The 15,679-nt window shown below is 42.4% G+C and overlaps 1 protein-coding gene across 1 annotated transcript in view; it reads right to left on the bottom strand.

Moving 5' to 3' along the window:
• Positions 1-14,564, bottom strand: part of rps6ka2 (ribosomal protein S6 kinase, polypeptide 2) — a gene marked incomplete at both ends in the record, with an annotated part of 17,249 nt that extends 2,685 nt beyond the window's left edge. Inside the window, 16 exons of the mRNA XM_083650633.1 lie at positions 98-256; positions 705-794; positions 1,530-1,646; positions 2,315-2,460; positions 2,565-2,667; positions 4,906-4,970; positions 5,538-5,626; positions 6,102-6,172; positions 7,500-7,642; positions 7,733-7,770; positions 8,103-8,209; positions 9,021-9,100; positions 9,938-10,018; positions 10,219-10,300; positions 11,236-11,352; positions 14,460-14,564. Coding sequence (XP_083506759.1) covers positions 98-256; positions 705-794; positions 1,530-1,646; positions 2,315-2,460; positions 2,565-2,667; positions 4,906-4,970; positions 5,538-5,626; positions 6,102-6,172; positions 7,500-7,642; positions 7,733-7,770; positions 8,103-8,209; positions 9,021-9,100; positions 9,938-10,018; positions 10,219-10,300; positions 11,236-11,352; positions 14,460-14,564 — 1,593 coding nt within the window. The remainder of the gene's footprint in view (positions 1-97; positions 257-704; positions 795-1,529; positions 1,647-2,314; positions 2,461-2,564; positions 2,668-4,905; positions 4,971-5,537; positions 5,627-6,101; positions 6,173-7,499; positions 7,643-7,732; positions 7,771-8,102; positions 8,210-9,020; positions 9,101-9,937; positions 10,019-10,218; positions 10,301-11,235; positions 11,353-14,459) is intronic.
• Positions 14,565-15,679: the final 1,115 nt, after the last annotated feature.

Here is a 15,679-nt window from a genome sequence, read left to right as displayed (position 1 = left end):
ATAAATAAAAATACAAAAAATATTTACAAAAGAAACATCAGTCTGTAGGGTTTAAAATATGCCGCTGCCCAGGTTATTGGCCTGTGTCTTGACTTACCCCCTGTGAGTGTAGGTACTCCACAGTCTTGGTCAGGGTGCAGATGATGTCTGACGCGTCTCTCTCTGTGAAGTTTGGCAACGTCAGGATTCTGTCCAGCAGCTCGTCTCCTCTCAGTAAATCCTGAACCAGGTACACACACTGGCCAGTGTCATAGACCTGGAGCACAAGCACATGCACAAGCACTCATATACACACATTTCTTAAGACCTGACCATCAAGATATGACCACATCTCTGGGTGGTCTGAAAATGCCCCATTACATGTTGTGGTGATATTTATTTTTCTTTTGTGTCTTTCTCTCCATTTCTTTACATTGGCTATACTCATTCTGACAGTATAACATCTGTATTATGCAGAATTCCAATCACTATACAAGCCTGGCCACCAATCTGGCTAATCAGATTACAATGCTATAAATGCAATGCAATGAAAACACTTTTAATTGTTGCTCATATTGGATGTGTAGCCAGTTTTGCCATTTTACAAAACATTTCTCTCTTTTGCTATAGAGCTCTATTGGAAGCTAGATTTTTCACATGTACAGTCAGTAAGTATAAATCTGGGATATTTTGTGTGAGGGGTACAGTAGGTGTGTTAAACTTACATCCTTTAGGGTAATAATATTTGGGTGTTGTCCATATCTCAACAGAATCTCAATCTCTTCAGATGGATCTTTCTTTGCTCTGTCAATAATCTGACACAAACACAGAAACGCACAGAAACTGTTTCAATAGTTGCAACTTCTAAATCTATACGTTGCAAATGACTACTGCATTGTGAGATGGACTTGGACACTGATACACTTGAGCCATTCAAAAATATTCAGCGCACATTGGATGTATTTATGGCAACGTTTTTTTGTGTGGGTGTTTTCTACCATTCTCTCCCCAATTGTACTTGGCCAATTTCCCCTGCTGTCCCAGTCTTTGCTCCACCCCCTCTGTTGATCTGGGGAGAGTTGGAGACTAGAACATGCTTCCTCCAATACATGTGCAGTCACCAGCCGCTTCTTTTCACCTGACAGCGAGGAGTTTTTCACCGGCATGCGCGTGGGATGATCACACTATTCCCCCAAGTTCCCCTCCACCCAGAACAGGCGCCCCGACCAGAGAGTGCAGCGACTAGGATTCATACCCCAATGGCTTCCCACCCGCAGACATGGCCAATTGTGTCTAGGAACATCTGACCATGGCAGAAGTTGGCAGAAGTTAGCCTAGCAGGCTTTCTGCCAGAAAGGGGAATTGTTACAGTAGTCGAGTGCTTTTACCTCTACCATACGGCCCATATTTATTACTTGTTGTTAAGAGTTTGTAATTTGATGCACTTCTATCAACTAATTGGTCTCAATTCAAAATCTCCAAGAGCATATTTTGTACAATTTCTGTAGCTAGATAACTTTCAGGTAAATGTTTGCAAATGTGTCCGCTACCTTGACTACATACTCCACAGCGGTGACTCTGTGCAGACATCTCCTGCAGACAGCTGTCCCTGTCTGTCCAACCTCCTCCTTCAGCTCATAAACATCGCCGAATGACACGTCAGCATGGAAATGCTATGTGGACCATACACACACGCACGCACGCACACGCACACACACACACACACACACACACACACACACACACACACACACACAAAAGGAGAGGTAGATTTAGATTCTGTTCTCTCTTAATTTTACCATTATATTCGATTTGGTGAGTGAGTCAGTTAATTAGTTAGTCCAGCACAGTGAGCTAGCTCGGGGTTTTACAGAGAAAAGCTGAAGGGATCCTGAAGGCTGGACCCGGAAGGGAGTTGTTCCCGTTCACCCCATGTTAAAATGCTCCATTTTTGTAACAGTGATTTTACAGAATGGACCGAAGAGTCAAATAGACAATAGAAAATGTATGTAAATATGGCCCATATCATGCAATTAGGGCTTGTAGTAGGCTATATATATACACTCAATGGTCCAGCAGTCAGTTACTGTAGGAAAATAGTTAGTCATCCAAATAACTATGATTCATCAGGGCAATGTTTGGAAAGGTCAGTGCCATTAGTGCATTCAATTACCGTAGTCGGTTTATCAGTCAGTTAACTAGTCAGTCAGTGATTCATTCAGTCTTTCAGTTAGATCGTTGATTTGTCATTCAGTGAGTCAGTAAATTAGTGAGTAATTTCATTAGATGGGTATTTAGGAAATTGGTGAATTCGTTAAAGGGATATACAGTATACCTGTGCTATGGGCTTAATGTTCTTCACTTCCTGCCTTGAAGACGTTATTGTAGCAACACTGGGCTCCTGATTCTGATTAGTTGCTACAAAGCTGAAACCTCGAAACAGCTGGTGTGTGTTTGCACTGGGAGGGAGTCCTGGAGAATCTGGGTATATGAAAACAGACAAGATCTTGGTCTTGATGAGCAGACATAGCAGGCATGTTAATGTAGTGCTATGTATGCATACTGTATGTGTATGTGTTCGTTACCTGTAGGTGTTCTAGAGGTGAACTCAGGGTCAAAGTGGAAAGTGTCTTCAGGTCTTCCAACTGACGGTTTAAACGGAGGCCTCATTTCCTTCCTGTACAACTTCTACAGAAAACAACAATATAACAATCATTTGTTGGTTTACTCACAAAATGATCCACATTCTGACCAGTCAACAGGCATTTACACAGCAAAACAAGAACATAACATAAAATGCCATGACAATAATTATTTATATTTTGGTCAAAATCCATAATGTCTGTGATAAATTGTGTGATTTTACTGCATTTTACATTAGCAGATCAATATAGGTTGCAGAGACAGCACAAAATGTCTCTGTAAGGACAGGGACAAGCTGACTAATAAAAGCAAAAACACAAAAGTGTATTAAAATGGACCAAGTTGGCTTTAGAAGGTCCATGATGAGGAGTACATTTGACTGAGGTATAGTGGGAGACTGAGGAACAAACTACATGTATGTAGCGTAGTGCTGCCTATACAGGCAATATGACTTTCAAAATCCTGCTGTAAAAATGGAAAGTGTTTCACACTACAAGCCAGACTTGTAGTCTTTCTATTGTGCAGGTGCACAAACTTAAAGATGAGCTTATGATGGAGATCAACAGACCGAATAATAATAATATGGTATTCAACAACCATGGTGTCAACTCTGCAACGTTAGCCAGCTCTGTTCATTCCAAGATGTCAAGTTAAAGCATATAAAGAGAAGCCACTTCTGAACTTCAGTGTAAAAAGAGGGAAGCTTACATGGAGAAAAGAACGTTAGAGAGAAAGAAAAAGTGTAAGTGCCAAAAAGGCCTAAAAGGATTTGGATCAGAAGCCGACAGGCAGGCAGAGGACGTCAGAGAAGAACGTTCAGCATGAGAATGAAGAGCTGAGACTACTGCAAAGGAACAAAGCCCCAGAACAGACAACACTGGAGGCAGTGAGCAGGGTTTAGGAATGAGGAAGGAGGACGTTGGTCTTCCTCCTCACACTTCCTGGAGGATGGTGTTTTGAGAAGGAGAACGTGCCTGCCATGCATGAGAGCCTGCATATCATTAGAAAGGCAGGCAGATGGATGCACAGTTCTAACAAGGGAAGTCAGTGTGTGAGGATGAGGAGCAGCAGTCATACCTGTCAGTGTGTTTGGTATGACACACTAATGCACAGTTTGTCACTCATTGTGCAGGAAACTGACATCCTAACTAATCTTATTAGGGCAGTGTTTCTCAACTGGTGGGTCGGGACCCAAAAGTGGGTCGTGGGGCCATTTTGAGTGGGTCGCGGATGTGTGCATGAGAAGAAAAAAAGTTCTTCTACTCATTGAGGACGCTGTAGTGCCTGGGCTCATTTTTAAAGCCAGAGTGAAGATACTGGTACCATATAAAACTAGAAGACAGGTATCCATTGGCACCAATATGCCCTGCTAGCTTGTTGCGAAGTTGGCTAAATGACGCTACAAATTTAGGCTAAATTCGGAAAATTGGTAGTCTCTCCCCAGACTCAAATATTACGTTGAATCGCCGCGCTCCGCATATACTACATAAATGAGAGAGCTCTGCAGCATGCAGTAACGTAGTGTACAGTATCAGCGTAAGAACTCTCGTGGGTCTGGCGTTGAGACTAGGTATGTAGTTGCGAGCTGGTAGACCATCTGCAGGATGGCTGTTATCACATATAATCCAGGAATTGCAGGAATATTGTTACAGATTTTGCCAAAAACAAAATGCCAGCTCAGATTTTGTGCTATTTGACGACAGTCTAACGTTACTTAGGAAGAAGCTTAGGGCAGCAAGAGTGATTACTGATTACAGTTGAAGGGAGTGATGCTTTTTTAAGCAGCGGACGTTCAAAGAGCGGCTGTCAAGGTTAGATAGTGAGAGGAAAGCACAGGTCATGTCTGTAGGCAGGAAACGTGTGCCTGTGCAGACAGAGCCCAGGCAGGCTATTATAGATAAGAGGATTAATACTAAAGTAGGGCATGAAGGCAGACAGGGAAGTTGGGGATATTTGCCACAAAGCCAAACACTTGAGATGTTAAAACATGCATGTTTGTGCGGAAAACTGTTGAGGTGAACGAACAGCTGCAGGGTTTAAATGAGAGGAAACAACTGTATCTGTAACTCTGTATTGGCACTTTTGATGAGAACGTTTCTTATTGTTAATAAAGAGATGCTCAAATTTGCACCAATGTCTGAGAGCATATACGTTTCAAAAGGGGCAGAAAACATGTTTAACATGATTTGCTCCAGTTTAATTGGTTTCAAGGAGGGTTGGTCAAATTTAAACACCAAAGAAATATCAAATGGAATGGAGATCGTCTTCGTAAGTTGTACTCACGTTCCAGTCTATTGGTGCAAAGAAACGATGTCTCTTGATCTCTTCCACTCCTTCTGGTCCTGCACCTGTCAATCACACAGATTGATGTGTCATGCAAACACACAGCATATCAATCATACTAATATACCTTCAATTATTTACACCTGTCAGGCAAACAGATCACCTCCACCCATCTGAAAAACATACAAAATGCATGAAAACACATCAATGTGATCTGTCAATCATTAGTTGCTCTTAGTCCAACGCACCGCACGCGCGCACAGACGTACAGACACACACACACACACACACACACACACACACACACACACACACACACACACACACACACACACACACACACACATGTACGTACAAACACACACACACACACACACACACACACACACACACACACCTTGACTCAAATCACCTCTCCACAAACTAAATAAATGACTGCAAATCTATTTACAGTTTTTGAATATGTGTGAGATCATGCGCAAAATATGTCTAATAATAATAAATGGTCACATCTACCACCTAACGCCATTTTTTCTCACATTTTGCATCCCTCCAACTAGAACTATAGGCTGGAAAACATATTGTCTGTATTGTATGTCTGTCTATAGCCAAGGTTCACTTTTTATATATACCTAGTCGATTAGCAGGGTTCCTCTTGAAGAGTGCTCTCAACAAACTCTGGACCTCAGGACTGAGAAACTGTGGCATTCCCAACTTTGCCCTGTAGAGGAAAATAAACATTTATGTAAACATTAAATACTCTCTGTAGTACGGAGGCATATTAATAATATCTTATTCTGTATAATGTTGCCAATGTTTGGGTTTTAAGGTTAAAATAAATCTTATTGTAATCATATGAACAGCTTATCCTGAATGAACCATAACTGAGATTAATTATTCAGAATATATATATTATATTATATTAATATATTATAGAATATATTCAGAATAACATCTGTGTACTGCATATCAAGCGGACCACTTTTAGATCATTGGTACATAAACTATTAAAAATCAAAACGTCCAAACAGCAGTAACACAAGCAAAAAATAAAATAAAATAAACTACGAGAGAAGAAAAAACAAAACACCAAATTAAGATAAAAAAAAAAGACTATTAGTCTGTTAGGAATTGTTTGTCAGTAAATGGCCTTCAGAATAAGAGCAATATGGTGATAGGGGGTGAAATGGTCTTACTTAAGAATGAGAGCCATTGTTTCCTTGCGGTCTTTTCCCTGGAATGGTAACGATCCTGTCAACATCTCAAACTGGAAAGCAAACAACAGTTATGTCAGAATTCATGGCAGCTGGCCAATAGAAGAGCTGCTCCATCTACAGTAGACCTCCAATTAAAGGTACATTCAGCGATGTTTTTGTGTTCATAAGCGTTAAATGGCTCTATATTCTGACAGCAATCGCTGAAATAGGGTGTTTGGTCAGTGACTTGAAACCCCCCCACCCCCCCGCTGTCCTCTATCTCTCTCCTGTAGTCCTGCATGCAGGGTGGAGGTATCTCCGCAACCGTAACTCGTAGAGACTCGTAGGCATCGCGATCCGAGCTTCCGTTTCCCAGAAAATGTCAACTTTTCTCTGATTGGATAAAAATTGGCGCCGACTTCCTTGATGGCGCCTGATCAAAGGCTGGTTTGCAGGATGGGAGTTGCATGCTGGTGACATTGCTGTGTGTGTGTGTGTGTGTGTGTGTGTGTGTGTGTGTGTGTGTGTGTGTGTGTGTGTGTGTGTGTGTGTGTGTGTGTGTGTGTGTGTGTGTGTGTGTGTGTGTGCACGAGCATTAATTTGCATTTGCACGCACAGGGGCGATACCTTATAAATAAATAAATAAATAAAGGTTTTCAAATAAAGGTTTCAATCAAATGACAACAAACAACACAATAATTGCGAATGAATACCAAAATATAAATAGATAAGCTAAAATATATATATATAGCTAACTAAATTAACGAGCATAATAAACATGTGTGATGTGTCAGTTGAAAGTCACTTAGTTTGTGTACCAAATATCAAAATGTGCATGTAGGGGGTACAGTACAGGCAGTCTGCCTAGTGAAATCTATCCAGTTAATCTGGCCCTGGGTATATTATATAATTCCTTTAGTTTACATGCTGCTCAGGGGGTGTTTTGAAATGAGTTCTATTTGTTTGTTATATTTGGTGCGTGCTTAGTCTTAGCCAAGGGCAGATAGAGATGACAACATGTCCCCGGTGCCCTGGTGTTACTGCCAGCTGTCAGTGAATGTTTACCTCCTTTCCACCATTTACAATAAGCCACAAGGCAACAAAAACAGGCCAGATGTGGCAGATACATGATTAGTGAAAGAGATGGGGCCTAATCAACCAGATGTTGTAATGAAGCAACCAAAAGAAAGACACATGAAGACATCAGTACACTGGCTGAGGAGATACAGTGAAGTCAATGAGACATTAGTCTCAACACCATACCCATCAGAGTTCTTACGCTGATACACTATGTTACTGCATGCTGCAGATCTCTCTGGGTTCGATACACTACTTTACTGCATGCAACTAATGTGCCATCAAATGAAATCTTGTTTTTGAGATTTAAGCCAGTCTTACCATCAGTACCCCGAATGACCACCAGTCGGCGCTCTGTGTGTGTCCTCTCCTGTTGACGACCTCTGGAGCCATGTACTCTATTGTCCCGCAGAAGGAATATGCTCTTTTGTCATGCTCGATGGCTTCCTTACTCAGCCCAAAGTCTGCAACCAACAGAGAAGAAAGATGGACAGAAATAAACGAGATGGACAGAAGGACATGAAAAAGGTTTGTTTGTCATTTTGGGCACTGACCAGTTATCTTGATGTTACCCTCTTCATCCAGAAGAATACTGTGGCGGGAGAAAAGAGCACCATCTGCTTCGTGAATCCCTCAATAGATTAGATACAGGGTCAAAATAATACTAAGCAGAAAATGTGCATGCTCATTGCTAGCTTCTCGCAAAGCGCATGCGCAGTTGAGCAATTGTGCGCGGAGTGGAACCCCTCCAATATATAATTAGAATTAACATCATAAATTAGCCAACTATATCATCCGTATCATGTAGCCTAATTCAGCACACATTATCATACAATAACATATAGTGCGTGCGTGTGTGTGTGTGTGTGTGTGTGTGTGTGTGTGTGTGTGTGTGTGCACACGTGCGTGTGAAAGAAACAGTACTTTTCAGGTTTGAGGTCCCTGTAGATGATCCCCAGACTGTGGAGATGGTCCAAGGCCAGGGCCAGCTCTGCAAGGTAAAACTTGACATCCTCTTCTGTAAACATGACCTGGAACAAACAGAGCTACGTGTACTAAACACATTCTGTCATGATGACAAATGAGTAATATAGAAAGAAAAACAAACAACTGGACAGGTAAAACTTGCCTGAGGGAAAATATAATTAGCCAGAAAAAATATAAACAAAATGGGCAAAAGGGGAGCTGTATTGCTCGGGTAGCCATGTAACTCTCAAAGTAATTATGAAATAACTTCTCACTTGAGAAACAATAATGTTACCCAAGCTTAATTTCAGAAATTATTGAAAACATCAACAAGTACATAATGAATACAAGTCAAACCAGTGTATAATAAATACCCTTGAGCACTTTCTTTAGTGTGGTTATGGGTACTGTAGCTACCCTCCGTGATATGCCCTGTACCTATTGCATCTCCGTCATATCTATAATCACGGTAAAGAACCCTTTCTCCGGTGTTAAGAGCTGGCGACCTGGGTAACCCTGCTTCCTGAGCTACACGCGCCAGGGAGTGCTCAGCAACATAGCCGCTCTGCTTTAGTCAGGTCTGGATTAACTGTACAGATTCCACAAGTTTGCAGTTATTACAGTTAATCCTGACCTGAGTCTCGTTGAGCGCCTAGAACAGGTACATTGCTCTAAAGATCACACCAATCACACTGTACGTTGTTAGTTTGCCGATGCTATGGGTAGGCATTTTGTGGGACAACACAGAAAGCCCCCCCCCCCACCCCCGGTGTGCTCTTCTCAAAGCAGCCTGCTCCAAGCAGACCGTATGCTGTGGATCTTCTCCCCAGGTGAAGACAGGTGATGGTGATGGCACTGTATCAGTAGCAGACATACCTCTTTTGACAGACGAGTGAAAAGGTCTCCTCCTCTGAGGAAGTCTAGGATCAGATAGAGCTTGCCTTCTGTCTGGAAGGCTACACACACACACACACACACACACACACACACACACACACACACACACACACACACACACACACACACACACACACACACACGTGCACACACACACACACACACACACACACGTGCACACACACACACAAACACAATTAAGCCCACAGATGCTGCGGTTTACAGTGATTTTACAAGGCGACGCGAGGATTTTACAACAGCTTCGAACGTGGCTCAGCCAATCATAATCAAGGACCTGGACTATCCATTTTACAATATCAATAATACATGTACAATAGAGACCTGCAATAGGTAATAAAGTTTTCTTCAGGGTATATTGCTGTATGTGGGAGGATTTGTATATGTGCGGTAGACAGAATACATTAGCTTTAGGATGTACAGATGGACAGATCCGCCCATACAGATCCATGGCAAATTAAAAGAACGATAACACAGAAACTTAACACAACTACTTAAACTGAACATAACATTGCTTGCCTTAAACCAATGAAACTTCTTAATAAACCATAATAGATGTCTTTAGCTTCTCTAAAGCAATTATGTGTAACAAAGTTCAGTTCCTTGGTATGGCAGCCGGCTGGGATCCAGCTGAGAGGGCCAGTGCAAGGTGGCTGCTACTGTAGCCTTCTGTAACTTCTACATTTCCTGTGATTTCAGAAGACTTAAATCCTAACCCCCTCTATGATATATATACTAGAAGTCTCTGGAGACGTGCACTTTTTTGGGGGGTTGTGACCGAACAAAGGATGCCAACTGCCATAAAACACCACAGAAGAAGAAGAAGAAGAGATTAAAATCAGCACCTAGATAGAAGGTCAGCAGAAAGCCAGACTCACCATAGTGCAGTTTAACTATAAATGGGTGGTTCACTTCTGCCAGAATGTCTCTTTCCATCTTAGAGCGCACTCGGTCCCGAACTGAGAAGGAGATGTTTGAGGAGAGAACAGAGTTTACAGTATTTACTAGTAGGGCATTCATTCACATTTAGTTTCTAAATATGTTGGTCATGACATATTTTTCAAGACTGTGAGAGATAGACTAGACCCTCTATAGTTGTACAGTAAAGTACAAATATATCCAGTTTATATCACGCATACTTTATGAACTCCTTCATTACCTTTCAGTGTGGCTTTCTTCAGTACTTTCATGGCATAGAGCTGTCCTCTGTCCACTCCTCTGATCTTTCTCACCAGGAAGACCTGGGAATCATCAACCACATTCATCACTCTCATCATCTTTTCTGAGAGAGACTATTTTGTGGTAATCATAACAGGTGGCTAGTTTTAAAAGTAAAATACAAAAAGTTGGGTTTAGCATTTCAATGTTTTGCTCACTCACATCTTGCTGATTAAGTAAATCCCATTAGAGTGACTTCAATTCTCTCTCATTTCAAACAATTTAGCAAGTGGGTTTTTGTGGATTCAAATACACCACAGTTAAAACGATGATACGGGGCAGACTACTGAACTCCCAAATGTCTGTAGTGAAATGAGTTGTGTTCACATCATTCATGTAATCCAAGAGGAGTTCATACACCTTGTGTCAAATGCTTCATTAAACCAGTTTAGGACTGATCATCACTGCAGTAAACTCACTAATCCTCTCTTTGTGTTTTTAAAGCTTTTTTATTATTTTATTTATTATTTTATTTTATAAAATAAATTATTACTATTATTTTGTAAAGCTTTTTGTTGTCATGGGGTAGTTTATCTCATTCTTTCAGCACATCCTATAATATTTGCAGCTTGTGGCCAGATTAAATCAGTAGTAGTGTAATTAGTTCCCCCTCCCAACACTAGCAGGGCAAACATTAGCTATTTGATTGCTTCCAGTTTCCAGTTTGAAGTACTTTCAGACCCAGCCGCTTTCAATCCGTACGTCACATCACCTCAGGTGGTGGATTGCGCAGGTTTACGCTAAATAATGTCTGCTGCAATTTGCATAAATTGTTTGGGGGGGACAGTTTAGTTTGAGGTTTACATAGGTTGTGGTTATACACACAGCTTAGCTTGAGGTTTACATAGGTTGTGGTTACACACAGCTTAGCTTGAGGTTTACATAGGTTGTGGTTACACACACAGCTTAGCTTTAGGTTTCAAAGGCTATGATTAATGTTGATATGATCCCACTGTACCTTTCCATAGGAGCCCTGTCCCAACACCTTCAGCAGTTGGAACTGAGATGGGTCTGCTTTCTCACAACCCTCCTTAACATGGTGGCTGATATCAATCTCCTTCAGTATAGTGTCATCCTGAGGAGACCCAAACAGAGATAGACACCACACTTTATACATCCATATGCTGAGAGAACTGAGGTCACAGGCAGTGACACTGTTATATAAGCTGCCTTTTTTCAGTCTATTCAGTTTGCTCAGTGGAGCGGATGACAAACTGCCAACCAGTGGCACTGCTTAGATTTGTTGATATGACAGTATACTATATCTGAGCAGCTGTCAGTTATTCTGCCCTGTTTTCAGTTAAGTTTGTATTGTATCAAATTCTTACGGGACCTGGTAGACCTATAAGAGTAGGGCTTGTGGACAACAGTTGACACTTGGTAGAAGAAACACACTTCTTATCTAAGAAGAAAACATTTTCTATTTTTTTGTTTGTTAATATAAATAAATATTTTAAATAATGTTGAAAACCTCATCCACTTGAGTGCACATTCTCTCATTGAGTTGTTGGTTGAAAATACACACAGTTGTTGTATTTCTCGTTCCGTGTTTGTGTTGGCACAATGACATACAGCTCAATAATATGGTTCCACAAATGCTTCTGCAACTTCCATTTCCTGCAGCAGTTGTGATTGATAATACCAGTTTGTAAAATGTATTCCCTTCATATATTCATATATTCATATAGATAAAGCCTTATTTATAGACGTTATGTTGAACTACATGTTGTCCAAGCCTTCTGCTCTAAATTGAGTTTTCAGTTGTTCATCTGCTAATGTGGGTGATAGAATTCCCTGCCAATGCCATAATCTGTTTGAAGGCCCTGTTAGGATGGGCCTCCATCAGAGGTATCAGTTCCTTAGACTAAAGCTTCCTTAGTCTTGTAACAGTGTTCTATCTCTGTAGCAGGAGCTTGATTATTTGAGGCTGGTTTGTTTAATAACCCAGATCCTGTTACAATGTACTCTAGACTAGTACCAGATCCTGTTACAATGTACTCTAGAGAGTACCAGATCCTGTTACAATGTAGAGAGTAGTGTACATCCAAGTGTTGTCACAGATGAAGCCTCACTGAAATAATGCCAAAATGATGGAAACAGAACCTGACAATAAGACCAGTCTGTAGCACTTTACATTACAGCTCAGTAACAACATGGTAACCTGACAATAAGACCAGTCGGTAGCACTTTACATTACAGCTCTAAACCTGACAATAAGACCAGTCTGTAGCACTTTACATTACAGCTCTAAACCTGACAATAAGACCAGTCGGTAGCACTTTACATTACAGCTCTAAATCTGACAATAAGACCAGTCGGTAGCACTTGACATTACAGCTCTAAACCTGACAATAAGACCAGTCGGTAGCACTTTACATTACAGCTCTAAACCTGACAATAAGACCAGTCGGTAGCACTTTACATTACAGCTCTAAACCTGACAATAAGACCAGTCGGTCGCACTTTACATTACAGCTCGGTAACAACATGGTAATAGGGGGTATAATAAAGTGTGATAATAAATGTGATAATATAATCATGTGATATTAAAGAGGTAATAATTAGGTAATACCATGTAATTACCAAAGTGATAACCAGGTAATAGCTTGGTATTTACAATGGGTATATCTGGGTAATTACAGATTTATGTAATAGGCTAACAGGTGAAATTTAATTCATATGGTCATATTAGATTAAACCAAATATCTAGAGATGTAGGGATTACCTGGAAACGCTTCCCAGGTAGCAATCTGCCACCCCGATAGTGGCCCACCAGTGTTAATACCGAGCTATTACATGGTTATTACTTTGTTAATTATATGGTATTACTGTACCTGTAATTACTATTACATATTATTACTTCTTTATTTTCACACTCTTACCATGTTGAAACAATATGCTGTTCAAATGCAGACTGGGTAGCAGAGATGTGTCCATCAACCAGAGGATACGGGTTAAGGGGAGTCCCACTGAGAGCAATGCTCTCTGTTCACATTCACACACACATTCACACCTGGAGGCTGAGCAGTACAACCACAGTCTGATCTGCTGGCCACTGATCAGTGCCAGTGGAGTGGTTGGGGTTAAGGGCCTTGCTCAAGGGCACCTGAGTGGTGGTAATGAGAAAGGGACAAGGGCTGCCTTTTCACTTTCTCCACCCAGATCCTGCCGGTCCCGGGGATTGAACCGACGACCTTGCAGTCACACGCTTGCTTCTCTAACCATTGGGCCACCACTGCCTGTCCCACACCACATACAACCTCCCAGCTGGAATGTCCTTGAACAAGAGTCAAGAGAACTGAACTCTTACCAGCTCCAGGGAGGCTGATCTGTTAGCTGGCCTGACCTTTAACCTTTTCTGTGGAGGGCAGTGATAACATATCACATTGTTGTTGTAAAGTTTAAACAGCGTGAGAGACAGGCATACAGATAGCCATATAGACAGACAGCTGGGCGAGTGAGACAGACAGACAGGTGTACAGACAGGTGGAGAGCCTGTCAAGTTGATTCATCGGGCTGCCCACCGCAAGGCAGGAGTGGAGGGGAAGCTGTGTCTATTTATATCCCAAACATACAGGTAGCTGAGCTGCAGCAGGTTACTGCCTCTCTCGCCCCCTCTCTCTTCCTACCCCCACTTGTCTGTTAGGGATATAAATAAACCAAAACTGTGGTGGCCCACCACTGAATCAATCGCTCTGTATCAAATTTGTCTTATCAATCTGCCCACCTTATCTATCTATCTGTGTCTGTTTGACCCTCTCACCCCCCCTCGTCTTCTGGATTCTGCTATTGCACCCAACCACATCACACACACACACACACACACACACACACACACACACACACAGAAACATGCTGTAACCATGCAGCAACCCCTCCTGTACCGAGCCACAACAAACCAAATGACGCTCTCTCCCTCCCACACTCACTGTGACGTGCGCACACACACACACACGCACACACGCACACACACACACACACACACACACACACACACACACACACACGCACATACAAAAACACTCACATGTGACTCTCCTTAACATAAGTTTGCTCCTGGGTGAGTGAGTGGGTAGATAGATAGATAGATAGATAGATAGATAGATAGATAGATAGATAGATAGATAGATAGATGGATAGATAGATAGATAGATAGATAGATGGATAGACAGACTTACTAACCTCTATTTGGCAAAAGCTTGTGTTGTTTTTGTTTCTTGCTGCCTTGTTCTTCAGATAGATAGAAAACCATCTCCGCACTGTGAATTTTCGCATGCTGGTATCCATGGTGACGAGGAGTCCTGTCTACCTACCCCATAATATTAAGCATCTCCCCTTGGGAGGGGGGGGGGGGGGGTGTCCTGGCGTCCTAAGGTGCTGGGCAAGAGTGAGAGACAGCTTCTGTTCGTCTATTGGTTTCTAAGTGTTTCTCAGCTTCTCCATTGGCTCATCCTCAATGCAGCCGTCGCTTTTTAGCTTGCCCATCATTCACATTCCCTCTCTCTCTCTCTCTCTCTCTCTCTCTCTCTCTCTGTGACGGTCTTTGGCCGTTCCTCGCTCTTCTTCTTGCGTCTCAAATGCGGCGGTCAGAGCTACAGCGTAACACAGCAGCCACCTACAGACAGAGGCAGGGAGACGGGTTAACAGACAGACAGAGCAGCTCCCCCTCGCTTTGGGATAGTCTTCTATTTGCAGCAGGTTGTGTGTTCTGCTGAATCAGGACAGACAGAGGTGTGTGTGTGTGTGTGCTCTGTCTCTCTGTGTGTGTGTGTGTGTGTGTGTGTGTGTGTGTGCTCTCTGTCTCTGTGTGTGTGTGTGTGTGTGTGTGTGTGTGCTCTCTGTCTCTGTGTGTGTGTGTGTGTGTGTGTGTGTGTGTGTGTGTGTGTGTGTGTGTATGTGTGTGTTCTCTCTCTCTCTCTCTCTGCAGAAGAGGGGATTGTCACCGGTCACATTGTGCCAGTGAGCTCCGACCCCTCCCTCCCTCCCTCCCTCCCTCCCTCCCTCTCATCCCCTCCTCTCGCTCTCTCTTCCTCCCAACAGCAACAGCTGGCTAGGTCACATGGTCCAATACAGCAGCTACCTCTCTCCTTGTCGGATCCCTTCCTCTCTGCCTCCCCCCTCCCTCCCTCTCTCTTGTACGACATCCCAGTGACACACGCAGGCATGCTGACGGAACTGAGCAGAGGAGAATCCAACAGAACAGGGCGGTGGAGCACGACAGCAGATCTCTGTGACTCAGACTCAGTGCAAAGCGTGCCGGAATTCAATAGAATTCATCAATGCAGAACTCAATAGGGTCGTAATAGAGGAGAGGACAACAATCACAGTGTTGATCACTGTGTGTGTGTGTGTGTGTGTGTGTGTGTGTGTGTGTGTGTGTGTGTGTGTGTGTGTGTGTGTGT

This window comes from Poromitra crassiceps (genome assembly GCF_964638095.1).
Source record: "Poromitra crassiceps genome assembly, chromosome: 14".
Taxonomy (NCBI): Eukaryota; Metazoa; Chordata; class Actinopteri; order Beryciformes; family Melamphaidae; genus Poromitra; species Poromitra crassiceps.
The sequence above is the reverse complement of the archived record's forward strand: the minus strand, read 5'-3'. Positions and strand labels throughout refer to the sequence as shown.